Here is a 13,812-nt window from a genome sequence, read left to right as displayed (position 1 = left end):
GAGGGGTGGGCAGATCTATAAGGACAGATACAGGACATTGGAGCATACTCAAGATGTGTCCTCTTCTGGTTCATAGTATTTGTGACTGGAGTTGAAACATTTCAGTGCTTGAGAGCATCAAGGAGCAACAGATAAACAAGCAATAAAGCTGAGGGAATAACAGTGAACTGTACCACACATTGCTTCAGTAAACACACTGTTTTATGTCCACCTGTAAATGAAGCAACCAATCTCTTTTTCCAGGGCTTCAGAGGGCAAAACTGTAGAGGTACCGTACAAAGGAGATGTGGAACTCACCATCCTGGACATCCTTGGAGGGCTACGCTCCACCTGCACCTACGTGGGAGCTGCTAAACTCAAGGAACTGAGCAGGAGAACAACATTCATTCGGGTCACCCAGCAGCACAGCCAGGTCTTCTCATAGCCCAGGACAGGGGACTGGAGAGAGGGATGGAAGGGGAGGAGCAGAAAAGGCTGCTGGTCTGTTTTGCTTTCTCTTCCACATTGCATTAGTGGCAAACTCCTCTCTATGAATGCCAGTCTCATAGCCATGATGGCTTGGATTTGAAAGGGGAAGGCTGTGCTATTAACACAGTGCCATTGGTTCAAAATGCAATAGCCTCATCTTTTACTGTGCCTGATTTATTTTTTAATCAACATTTCTTCATCTGTTCTTTCCCCTCTGATAAATAGTTGCTGAAACCTCAGTTAGCAAGGAATTGGCTTGTACAGACATGGCTGTTGCACCTGCATACACACACATTCCCTCTGTTAAGACTGACCTGTCAGCTACCACTGCTTCTGACAGTGCACCCTCCAGAGAAAAAGCTACATGGAATTGAGTGGAGGGATCAAAAATCAAATAGTCTTCACCTTTCTTCTGGCTAAATGTTGGATGCTTGTGGCAGGGCTGCCAGCCTGCAGGATGTCAGAGGTGGGTGAGGCTTGGCTACTGTTGGCTTCTTGCTGTGATGATAAAAATGCCAGATCTTTCACTCTCTGTTCACAGGGCTGGTACTGCCATTTTTACTGAAATCTCCCGATTCCATGGGCCAGCCTTTGCAGAGAAGCTGGCTCTGAGTGTAGCAATCCCATGCTGTCCTCCCTGCCCCTGTCTGTGGAGATCATTCAGGAAAGAACATCTCAGAGCTTGCCTGCTTTACGTGCATGCAGTAATTGTGTTGTGTGGGTCGCTGCTTTCCCTTGTGCTCTGTGATGAGATTTTTAAGACATAGAAACTCAGCAACAGTAAACTCAGCAAGGGCAGGTTTCTCCACAGCCCTCCCTGCTCCCTTTTAAGTTTTCTGCCTGTTCATGTCCATTTAGCAGAGATGTAAAAATGCTGTGCTGTGCATTGCCTGTGGCCAATCGAGTGAGGCTGGAGGAATCAAATTCATTTCTTAGCTACTTGGTACCACTCCTTTGCAATCCGTGACAATGTGAAAAGCAAAAGGGAGCTCTCAGCAGAAGAGCCTGATTGTGGGACACTGGTAGGCCGAGACTGAGTTAAAGCATTTGTTCTAAAGGTAGTAATGAATGTTTAGGACTCTGGATAACACTTAAATAAAGTGCAATGGCCCACTAATTAATTGATAAATCACAGTGAAATTTCTTTGGAAATACACTTTGCATCCACATGAATACCACGGTAGCTCGTTAGAATAAATGATGTAAAAGTGAACAGCAATGAATTAATAATGCTTGGCCACTTACTTTGAAGTGCTGTTGAGATCATAATACGGCTGTTGTTACCCCAGTACTTCAGAGCCTTACTTTCCCCTCCTGCAGGTATCTGTGGAAAGAGGCAGGCTTCCTTTGAAAAGCAAATGAGTGATCTGTAGGAAGAGGAATAGCAAAGAGAATCTCTAGAATTAAGCTCATTTGAGGGAATGCTCAAAAAGGCCATGCACGACTATTGGTACCACTGGCCACTGTGAGAGCATATGTAGGCCACAAACTGATCCCCAGTGAGTTTTTAAGTCTGTGGTGCACATTAGGAAAGGCTCAGTGGATGTTCTAAATGGCCTGTTTTAAATGTCTTCCATTAAACATGTAGGACTTAATTGTGGTATGACCCTTTCATTTGTTTTAGAGATGAATAAGGGCCTTCTTGTGAGCACAGGTTACACCCATACTGAGTTTGAGAACCATCTTTCCTGCTCAAATCTCGTAAAGGGATCTGAATGTAGAAGAGTTGTAGATCCTGTAGGTTTGATCTCTGTTCCCGCAAGGTTGACAGCATCACGTTAAGAAGGTGCCCCATTTCTTTATCATAAATCCTGCTCTTATCCTCACTGAGCCTGGAGTACAGGCAGAGTTACTCTCTGTGCATCAGTACAGCTGTAGGAAGTCACCATTCCTTTATGTACATGATGTGAAATGTAGGGTCTAAAGGCAAATGAACACCCCTGTGAAGAGCAGGGTTAGACTGCGTCATGCTGTCATGTTGCAGGCCTGCCCACAGGTGTGTCTCTGCACTCGTGCCTTCATGTGGGACATGCAGCATTGTGCTGGTCTCATGCCTACACTCACTATGGCTTTTCTACTTTTTTTAGCTACATTTCTAAATGAAAGTTAAGAAATACATAGACACATAGGATATATATTTATAAACATTTTTCTAAACAGATCAAATGCACACTGAACAGAGCAGCTTCGTGACATCTCCGTGAAACAGTTTCTTTCTCCAAAGGACCAGTGCTGGGGCAATGGGGGGCTGCCTCTCTGCAGGGGTTGTGAGTGGGGGGCTTCTCCCTGGGCAAGCTGTGTGCTTATCACAGCCGCCTGCACCTTTCTCTGACCAGTGCCAATAGGAAAAGGTGAGAGTGGATTGGTATTAAGAAGTGTCCCCAGTTTTCCAGTGGCACTGACAGAGTGGTGACAGGTAAAGCATGGACTTAGGGTCTTTGGTTTACTGAATAGCAGCTGTTGCCATCATTTTGAGAAGCAGCTCATGTTCTTTTTGTTTTCTCCTGTCTCCGGAGAGAGCAAGAGGGAAGATCAGCTGCAGAGGTTCACTATGACATGGCTGCATCTCCCCCAGAAGTATATATTAGTTCTGTTCAGAGGTGACGCTCCCCCAAGTCAGCACTCCCTGCATTCAGAACAAAGACAAGGAGGAGCCCTTGTTTAGCACCCAGCCCCGTGCCTCCTCACTTGCCCTTGTCTCCTCTTAGCCCCAGGTGCTGTGCCCTACACAAGCCCACGGCCACTTCAGCAAGGAACTGGGGTGTGCTGTGCCTGGTGGGATGGTCCACGCCGAGACCACAAAATGCCACGTGCCATTTGCAGATCTACCTCACCTGCGCATTTTACCAGGTTTTCTGTTACCTGTTGTCCTTCTGTGGAACACCTGTACCATTTTTTAAGTGCTTACTGTTGGGTGATTCTGCTCGACCTGGTCTTCTTTAACCCTGCCACCCCAGCCCCTTGCTGTCTCCCCACTGGAGGAAGATGGGAGCTGAGCAGCACTGTAGGCCAAGGTCACACCTGCTTTCCCCAGCCAGGGAATTGCTAAGCTGAGCACACAAGAGCAGCATTGAGGTGTGGCCCCACTGGCTCCACAGTGATTGAACTGAGTACCCCAAAATCTGTAAACAGGGATGAGAAAGGCCACGTTACACTATTCAGATGAGCCTGGCAGTATTCTGCCAGACACAGAACTCCAAGCCAGGTGGGCTCTTGTTTCTGAAAGAAATGAGTGCGTGCGCTTAGTAGGCACTTGGCTCCCTCTTGGGTCATGTTCTTCTGTGCATCTTTCTTCTCAGGGCATGGAGTTGAATGCAGGATGTGGGGGACCCTGCAAGGAGTTGGGCAGGAGGAGCCTTTTGGAGGAGCGTTTCCTGCATCTTCCTTTCTGCCAATCAGCTGCCAGGGTGAAGGGACTGGGGGAGAGCAAGAACCAGGGCAGCAATTTGCCAGACCTCAGTGTGCTGGGATGGGAACTACTGTCTTTCAGTAATGGTCACTCTGAGAGTTCAAAGCCTTTTCTGAACCAAGTACTCCCTTTGCTTCATCTGGGGTCTCTCAGAAGCCCTCTCTAGCATTGACTTGCCACCTTGTGTACTGTTGTTGAAGTTCTCACACATCAATAGTCTAGAACTCCTTGGTGTTGCCTGCAGCAGCTGTAAAAAGCTTCTATGTAATATCAGCCACGCAGAATTGCTGAGCCTTAGACATTTCCCTGCCCCACGCCGCACTGCTGAGATAGCGATGGCACCGTCTGCCCTCCCTGCAACCAGCCCATGTCCGCGATGCCTCCGGCACCAGGGGCACAGTCATGTGTCGCGTTGGGAAGTTGTGCATGGAAAGTTTTGTTATGCAATAAAGAGCTTCACTCCGACAGTCTGAGAAGGTTTTATGCCGTGCACGGCGCATTGCTGGTGGAGGGAAAGGAAATGGGGCAGAGCAGTGCAACACCGCTGCTTATAAAGACCAAGCACGCGTTTGCAGTTGGCACTGTTATTTTATTAGTACGAGTATACTGAAACAATAAACTTGTACTGGTATACAGACAATTTATTTAAAACAATTTTGTTCAAATTTTGAATCAAACATTGTTTTATTATAATAATGAAATAATTTCTACCTAGAAAACCTGCAAGCACCATCAAAGAAAGGGACCATAAAATTCAATAAACAGACTCGAGTGTATCCTACAAATAGACACACCACCATTAGAAAATAGAATATGAATTCTTCCATTTTTTTTTTTTTTTAATATTTGTTTTAAAAAAGCTAGTGCAAGTACAATATTTTACACTGGAATTACAGAGAGTATGCACGCATATGGAAAAAAGTTCTCCTGTCACAATAAAAGCTCTTAACTATGTCTGTATGCACTTAAAATCTTCTCCTCTTTTCAATAAGGTGCAAAACGTTATTCCCTCCCTATTTCTCCTTTGTACTGGCCATGTCAGCTCGATTTCTCCCCAACACAAAGCTGCGATATCCCTTTTACTGGGCCTACGCTAGGAACTACGCTTGGAAGTGTGATTTGCAACAACCCTTGTGAGTAATACCAAATGAGAAGGGGAAAACGAACCAACACAAAATAAAGGACCTCAGAAATGCTGAAGAATGGCAAACCCTCACCCGGCAAGGCCCCTGGCCGAGCGCCTTCGCAGCCGGCCCCAGCCCGCCGGCTGCCAGCACTGTGACATAGCTAGTACAAAACGGTTTTCAGTAGCTCACCCGAACTGAAAAAGGTTGGGAAACCCCTGCCCATAACCCTGTCCCCTCTCCTCCCTTTCCCCCCCCCCCCCCCCTCCCCCTATTTTTAACACTGTGAAAAGAACAGTGTTCAACAAGTTAATATATTATTCCAAAAAAAAAAAAAAAAAAAAGAGCAAATACATAACATTAGTGAGTTTCAACATTAGCTGACTGTCGTGAGAGGTTGTATCTACGCCCTAACAGATTAGTAACTTTGCGAAGAGGCCAGCCCAATGGCCAGAGATGCCAGCGTAGCCACCTGCAGCCACCCTCGGCCCACACTCATGTTCGGCTCCCAGACCCCACCCACCAGCTCCGACAGTTCTGCAGACTGCATTAGAAGGGAGAGCAATTGGGTCCTCAGCTCTTAAAGCAAACCCCAGGGGGATCCCCGCCTTGGCTGACATGACAGGGCTGAGGGTCCAGCCCTGGGGTTTTTGCAGGTCAGCTATCCAGTAGTACAGCAATGACAGCTCAATGGGTGACTTAACGCCTGCTGCACACAACGCTTCCAATGCATGTCTACCGCATGGGCGAGGGGAAGGGTGCAGGAGCTTTGACCGCTCGAAACAGAAGCAAACGAAAAAGAAACAGCCTTGGTGAAGCCTCCGTAAAATCCTTAGTGGAAGACTTGAGTCCTTTCAGATAACAAGAAGAAAAAAAAAACAACAACCTACAGAAACCTTAGAGACTGTTATTGTATAAATACTACCTATTGGCTGAATGCACTTCATTGTAACGCAACTGGGGCTGTTCCTCCTGGTTCGGGGACACCTGGACACAGCAGACGTGGCTGTGAGGGCCAAGGCAGTGGTCACTGCCTCACGGGAGATGGGAGCACTCCGGGATGTCGCCTCACCGCCGGCCGCCAGCTGCCCAGCTCAATCTTTGGACTAGAAAGAGACCCTCTCCTCAAAAATGGCTCCAGGATTCTCTCCTTTGGGCTTCCGGAAAACAAACACCGGTCTCTCAAGCGACCGAGATTATCACTGGAAACCTGTCTGATGTGTCTGCTCCCGGCAACAGGGAGAGGGGGCAGTGGAAGGGGCCCAAAGGCCACGTGGCCTCGGGCACAGCCCTGCTGCTGGCACTGGGCTAGGATCCCTTGTTATAAACACTTCTTGCTCAGGATTATACTCTTTGGGTTTCGTCTGGAACAGGAAGTGCTGAAAAAAACGTGGAACAGCATCCCAGAGAGAGGAAAAAATGGGAGCGAGAGGCTTCAGGCAGGATCCCCGAGGGCATCGCCAGGCCTCCCCCAAACCGGCCCTGTCCCTCAGCGCAGGCAGGAGGGACTGGGAGCCAAATCCTGCAGCAGAGCCAGGCTGCAGGTCTGCACCGCAGCCACCCTCCGAAGTGCCCGGCAGCCACACTCCAGAACTGCCACTCCAAAGTGTGTTTTCAGCACAGGAATAAACAGTGTGAAGCACGACTCCGCTCCCCAGAAACGGGACCCATGTAGTAAGAACAGAAAATTAAGCACAGTTGTTCTTTCAGAGCCTTTTAACTAATAATTCTTCCTGGCCAAAGCCGATACAAATCAGATCATCTAGACATGACAATTTCTATATACAAAAAACACGTAACTTTCAACCTTTCTCCGCTTTTGTATTTAAAAACTTTTTTTTTTCTTTTTTTTTTACAAACAAGGTATGAAACTCACTGTTCAAACAGAGCCATCTCTTTTTCAAACACTGAATGAATCATTCCAACATTCATTTTTTTTTCTTTTGTGCAAGTTTTAAAACATTACCTGTACTCCTCAATGTGAGTGCTTCAAAAAAAGTTTCTATTTTCAATAAGCTTCTCAAATTAGGTTTACATCAAAAAATATTCCCACGAGATATAGTGCTACAAGAAAAGATCCTATCAGTAAAGGTAACACATCTGAAGCGAGGTCGTCTATGTAAAAGAAATTGTACTCTGGAGTAGAGGTGTGCAACTCGTTTGGAATTTCCCTACCGACATAAACACCAAACTGTCCTGGGGACAGGATAATGAGTGGGTGTGTAGGCTTATGGAATTCATGTGCAAACCGATGCTTCTTTCTGGCTGTGGGTGCACATATGCAGATCCGCATTGACCGATTCTCATTTTTCTACTTACTTTGGGACTTTGGGGTGGGGCAACCAGGCGGGTAAACCAGGAAAGGAAATGGCTGACTGCACTCTGGCAACGTGTTTACCCCTCTTCTCTCACATCAGCACCAGGCAGAGCCCTGAGCAGGCTCTGCTGGTACCTGTGGTGATGGGGAGGGAAGAGGGAAACGGCCTGTCTGAGTGCACGTCCCATTTCACCTCATGGAGCCCATGGGCTGACCTCTCCATCAGTGTGTGTCTCAGTGGCAGCAGAGCCAGGCTCAGATGCTGCGCCAAGAGCCCCTCTCTGAAGTAACACTGTTAGTGTTTAAAAGGGAGAGGATCCGCTCTCCTTGATTTTGTTTTTAGCAGTTGCAAGCCTGAAGTGAATTTCACTGTTTCCATTTTAACATTGGCAACACGCTTTAAGTTAAGTGAGTGAAACAAATCTCTGCACAGAGTAAATTTTCCTGATAACCAACAGCGACAGTTCAAGCTGAGCCTGCTGCTTTTGTATTGCGATCTATGTGATATCTACAAAGTTAAGTCATGAGATACAGGAAACCCAAACTCGTCGGTAATGTTGTACATCCCTACTCCAGAGCAGTAAAAGTGCTGCTTCTGGTCACATCAGTGTACCACACATATGCCAGCCCCATCCCTGAGTAAAAGGTGTGAAAGGTTTCTAAATGTTCCTTGACTGAGGGAAACAAGAGCAGTGATGTCACTTCCCCAGCGCCGAGAAAATGACAAACAGCGGCTGAAGAACGCAACAGCGGGACGAGGTACCCGAAGGGGTCAGAGGAACGACCTCGTCCTGACATCGGGTTCATCGGGGGAAAAATCCCAACAGCAACGTACAAAACTGTGAAGTAGGTCAACAGCAACGCCAATTTGGGCTTCAGCTGTAGGACTTGAGGTAAGTGACATCAAACTCAAATTCCCCGCGATGTGGCCCAGACAAACTGAAACAATGCCTAAGTTAAACACTATAAGGAACAGTCATCTTATATATAGAGATATATAGATTAGATAGATAGATAGATAGATAGATAGATAGGTAGATAGATAGATAGATAGATAGATAGATAGATAGATAGACGGACAGATAGATATTTTTTAGAAATCCCTAGCAAGAGGTTCTCGTTTTGTTTTCTTCGCCCTGACTAATTTCTCGGTGATTGTATGCATTTCATTGTAAACTAAACAGGCCTGCTACAAAAAGGAGGAGAAGAAAAGAAAAAAAGAGACCCAAAGAAAAAGACAACCACCGCAACCCGTGCCACGGGCGCGAGGCCGAAGCCAGAGGCACCCCACAGCCGGGAGCAGGGTCTCATGTGCGCAAAATCCCTTTCCCCCTTCCCCCCCTCCCCCGAGAAAAATAACAAACCCCAAACTCCTCTATTGGTGGTTGTGGGGTGAGCTTGGGTTCAGCTTTTCTTCCTGGATCTTTTTTTGTTTCTTTTCCCCGTTACACTGCGGAGGCCAGAGGCATGCATTTCAAACACACTGGGCCGCGGCAGGCCCATGATTCACGTGCCACGCGCACTGAACACAAAAGGGGTCAGGGTGCTCCGGGTGCAGGGACACCCGACCTTCAATTTGCTGCTTTCTGGGGGGAGGGAGTTATTAACAGGAAAAGAAGGAAGGAAGGAAGGAAGGAAGGAAGGAAGTATTCCAAGAGAACAGAAAGGGGAAACCAGAAGAGGGTCTGAGATCTAGCTAACACCGCACGGGTGAGTCTACGTTGGCACGTAAAGTATTGCACATCCTACAAAAGCCAAAGCACAGAAAGGGACAGCCGTTTGGAAAGAACCAGTCATTTCAGAATTCCTCAGTCTGAAATATAAGCACAGAACTAATACATTCCTATTGCTCCAAACTTTCTTTTTTTTTTTACTTTTTTTTTTTTTTTTTTAATTATTATCAGTTTTCTTATTTATTTATTTATTTATTTTTAGTGTTAGTTGAATAGATCCAGTCAGTTCAATAGCCCCCGCTTCCTCATTAACCACAACCATGAATGGTTCTCATGGAGATTTTTTTTCCCCGAGTACATGTGAATGACAGAAATAGTGGTACGAATGCCAAGTAACATCTGTGATTCCTTCTATTCCTTTACCATCGAAGCTCAAAAACGAAACAGGAAACGAAACGAAACAATAAATTGCAAGTGCCCTGAGCAGAGTATATGGAAGATTAAGCAACTTCTCTGAGCAGAAAGATTAACAAAGAAGCACTACCTAAGCTGCGTGACTGTGAGAAGAAACCCGCTCAGCTGTTTGGTAGCCCCGCTGAGAGGTTCATAAAATTCAAGGAAATTCAAGAATAGTTTCAAGCTATTTTAAACGTATTTCAAACTTTTTGGTGCACCCCAGAATATGGTATATAAAAACAATTAGTTCTGGTGTGAGCTAAATTTCAAGTAACACATAACAGAGTCGAAGCTGGGGTTTGGAGTTAACCTTTCTTTTCTTAAATAAAAGCATTGCATTTCAGGGGAGAGGGAAAACGAGATTTTAAATAGGCTCGTTCGCTACCGTATTTCTAACATCCAGAACTTTGATTTCCTTTCCTCCCCATCAGTACGGCTTCTTTAAAACTACCTGAAGGTGGGAACTCACCGACCGAAATAATGACGTGAACACTCAACCTTGCAGGGCCCAGCCAGACCCCACCAAAGCAATGGGGTTCTCCCTCCTTTGGCCCCAGTCACCGAGCACCTTGTGCGGGAGGCTGGCTGCGTGGCCCTACTGGGGAGCTGAGCATCCCCATGGCTCCTTCTGTACCAAACTCCTGAATCTAGTTGTCCGGATGGGAAACAATGCAATGAAAAGAACAAAGAATCGTAAGAGGAAAATAACATTCCGTTTGTACGCCTTGCTTACGTATAGAAATGTTTCTCATGGAAAACTCTCAGTAAGTCTGAAGACTTACTGTCTTCTTTCTCAGAGCTGTCCCGGTAGGACCTGGTTCTGTGTGGCAGATATGGCGGAGACCAAAATGGACTGGGAAAGGAACGTAACCCTATGAAACGGCCTAGAGCCAGGCAGGTTAGTGAGTCATTGCTACATTTGTTTATACTCTTTCAGACCCCCCCCCCACCCCACAACATTATTAGGTAAAAACTGCAGGAATACCACACAAATGATAAACTCAAGATGTGCAAATTGCAAGATTCTTTAAAGTCCATCTTTTTCAAAAACACTGGACAAAGATCTTTTTTTTTTTTTTCTCTTTCCTTTCTCCTCTCTCTTATTTGTTTATTATCTGTCAGCTCGCATACGCCTTTAACTCTTTCTCAAGCATTAAAGTTTAAAAAGTGCCTCCTATTAAGTAGTCCTTTGTGGACAATGACTGTCACATACTAGTTCAATAATTCACATTCATCCCTTTGAAACCACATGGAAACTTTCAGCGCCTTGCCTGTGAGAAAACTATACAGAGTCACGTGTAGTTACAGTGTTGAAGAGATTCGTTTGTTTGCTGCTGCTGCTGCCTTCCGAGCAGATCAAAGTGAGATACAGTACGCACTGAGCGGTAGACCAGGATGCTCAGCCAGAAAGTGTGAACAGCATTTTAAGTGCTTAAAGACATTCTACGTTCCTCTTCAACATCGGGTTCCTGTGTCACACTGAAACTTGAAAAAAGTGGCACCAGTTGTCCATAATCATGAACCAAAAACAGTACTATAGAGTTAAAGACCGAGATCTGCAACCTAACTGCAAATGACGTGTGCCTGTGATCTCAAAGGGGCAGTATGCATCTCCCTCGTGGAAGCAAATGTCCATGGCATAACCTGACCGATGTGTCTAACACTGCACAGAAACAGGAGTGAGCCTGAGGAGGGCATGTCACCCAGCCTGAGGCTCCCTGCACACCCACACACACCCACGCACACTTGTGCACACCCACGCCACCAGGCAGCCCAACAGGGTGAATGGTGCAGAACAATCACCCCGTGTGTGTATGTATGTGTGTGTGTGCATGGCCTCTGGCAACGAACTGCACGAGCAAGCAGAAGGAAAGGTTGGTGTGGCACTTGCTTCACGAATAAAAATCAGTGCAGTCGGACCCCATGGGGGAAATATATATGTACAGATACACACACACACACACAAATATATATATATATATATATACATATATATATACATGCACATATATGTGTACATATATATACTGTGAATCTTGAGTAAGAGTTGGCTTATTGTTGACAAGGTCAGAAAGCATCTGATCCTTTTTGGTAACATCTGTGGGGCTGCGTCCTCCGCATTCACCTGGAGTGAGAAAACCTCCTCACAAGCCCCCATGGCCACAGGGCTGCCTCAGGCCGGGCACGCGCACACATGCACACCATGCGTGACACATGCACACCATGCATGACACGCACACCACACGTGACACACACCTCTGCTACAGTTCCCTTCTCCTCACCTCCCCCCAAAAACTGGAACAGGAACCAAAACAAGGAAAAAAACAAAACAAAAAACCTAAAAACAAAGAAACAAACAAACAAAAAAAACAAACATAAAGAAAACAAACCAAAATCACAGCTGGACCCTGTCCTACACGAGGTGTTAGAAAACAGGAGCCATGACAACACATTCATTTCCACTAAGGGTGTGTGAAGCAGATACTGCCCCTTCTGTAGCTCTCAGGAAACCTAGTCACTGACAAACACTTGTGGAAAAACATATGCACCAGTCTCCTGCATAATACCAGCTGCAACTATAACAACAAGGTTATAACATAAACCTAAAATAAGATGATAACATGTAAATACTGGGTTATTTAGTCTACAGTACAGTAATCTGGATAAAAATGACAAGGGATAGCCTAATTTCCTTTCCCCAAACAACATTTACTTTCCTACATTGGATCGACCTTCAATGCAAATCTTAACCTCCTGAGGAATAAAAGAAGGCTTGGGAAGAGTCAAAGGTGGCTCCTCTTCTGATTTCTCTAGTTTCCGCGATTCAGGGGCTGACCACCTCCTCTTCCTCGTTGCCGGGGGCTTGCTGGGTTCTGTTTTGGTGAGCAAAGGTGCTGCAGGCAATCCTATTTTGTCCGGAAACTTCAGTTCACCATTCTCAGCTAACATCTGTGCACTTCCCTGATTAATCCCATTTTCCTGCTCCGCATACCTGTGTCTACTTGCAGCTAGACTGTCATTCTTTGAATGCTTCAGCAAGATGCTAGCTGAGTCCACGGGCTGGCCCTTTTTAATAGAGCCGTTCTTCAGGTTCTTGAGCGTAAGAGATATGCAGACGTCCCCCACTGAGAGTTTGGAGCATGGCAAATCAAAGAGCTGGCTGGTTCTCTCGGGGCAGCAGGACGACCAGCCTTGTCCAAATACAAAAAAAGGGTATTCTACCAAGACCTCCACGCTGACCTGCAGAAAGAGAGGAGACAGCAGAGAGAGAGGGAGAGAGGAGAGAGCGTCAGACAGGCCCTTTGCCTTGGTGCACATGAGCAGCGGCCAGCAGTCGTCGCTCGCGAGAGTCAAGCAGGGATTGTGCCGCTGCCATTTGGTATCTGTGAAATCTGCACATCGAGCACCAGACTTCAGGCTTGTCCTTGTCAAACGGGTGTTAACAGACTCTCTGAGCTCAGCACTTAACACAAAACCTCAACAGGAATCGATCTTTACCTCTATCCAGCTGCTCACAGAGACCCAGCAGGCAAAACAGCTTTGGCAGCTAACAGATTCTACTCCCTGACGTGCCCTCATGATACCTCAGCCTCTCGTCCATGCCTACCAATACGTTCCAGACAGAGGATGGCTCCCTGAGCTGGAAGAGGCTCTATTCCCAGCAATAACACGTGATTCCCTAAATGACCATGGGAACGTCACTTCTCCTTCTCTGTCCCTGCCCATGCAGCTGCATACTTACCAACATGAAATGGCTGAAAATGTTGACTTACAAGGGAAGGCCACAGGTGTGAGCAGAGAGCTGTGTATGTAGCAGCATTGGGAACGAACCCACCTACTCTGAGCAGTAATGGGCCTGGGCTATTTTGTGCCCTTCTCACCTTGCTCTTCCAGCAGCCCACCTCTCTGATTATTACCTATGAAAAGCATTCTTGATTTCACTTCTCAGCCTGACCTTGTTAGTCCCCACTTTCAAAATGTACATGGCTCTGGGTCATACCTCATTATCATACAGGCAGCTGTGGTATCCAGGAGAGCAGACCAGCAGCAGGTGCCTGCTGCTCTATGACTGTGCTCGTGGTGGATCCTAGGGCTAACATGATACAGCACTCAAATACCTGCTGATCTTTGCACCATGTTTGTCCATGGGCTCACACAGTAGATGTGGGCTCCTCTGACTCATGGCCTACAGGACAGAGCTTAACGCATCCTGAGGGCTCCTGGTTAGCCACAACTGGTAGCTCTGCTCCTCTCCCTACTGTTGCTGCTCCCCCAGAAGCACCCTGCCTGCAAACAGGACCCCAGGCAGCTCCCTGCACACCTCACCCGATGGATCATCATCCCCCTTGGCAAGAGGGCTGGATG

The 13,812-nt window shown here is 46.6% G+C and overlaps 2 protein-coding genes across 12 annotated transcripts in view; one reads left to right on the top strand and one right to left on the bottom strand.

Moving 5' to 3' along the window:
• GMPR (guanosine monophosphate reductase) overlaps positions 1 to 4,342 on the top strand; it is a 38,941-nt gene extending 34,599 nt beyond the window's left edge. The window contains 1 exon segment of the mRNA XM_015854675.2: positions 244 to 4,342. Coding sequence (XP_015710161.1) covers positions 244 to 424 — 181 coding nt within the window. The 3' untranslated portion in view covers positions 425 to 4,342.
• A 361-nt stretch (positions 4,343 to 4,703) lies between these two features.
• The window catches only part of ATXN1 (ataxin 1), a 194,601-nt gene continuing 185,492 nt past the window's right edge, over positions 4,704 to 13,812 (bottom strand). For all 11 annotated transcript variants that reach the window (XM_015854672.2, XM_015854668.2, XM_015854671.2 and 8 more), the window contains one exon: positions 4,704 to 12,687. In XM_015854672.2, coding sequence (XP_015710158.1) covers positions 12,157 to 12,687 — 531 coding nt within the window. In that variant the 3' untranslated portion in view covers positions 4,704 to 12,156. The remainder of the gene's footprint in view (positions 12,688 to 13,812) is intronic.

This window comes from Coturnix japonica, chromosome 2 (assembly GCF_001577835.2).
Source record: "Coturnix japonica isolate 7356 chromosome 2, Coturnix japonica 2.1, whole genome shotgun sequence".
In the NCBI taxonomy this organism is placed as follows: Eukaryota; Metazoa; Chordata; class Aves; order Galliformes; family Phasianidae; genus Coturnix; species Coturnix japonica.
The sequence above is the reverse complement of the archived record's forward strand: the minus strand, read 5'-3'. Positions and strand labels throughout refer to the sequence as shown.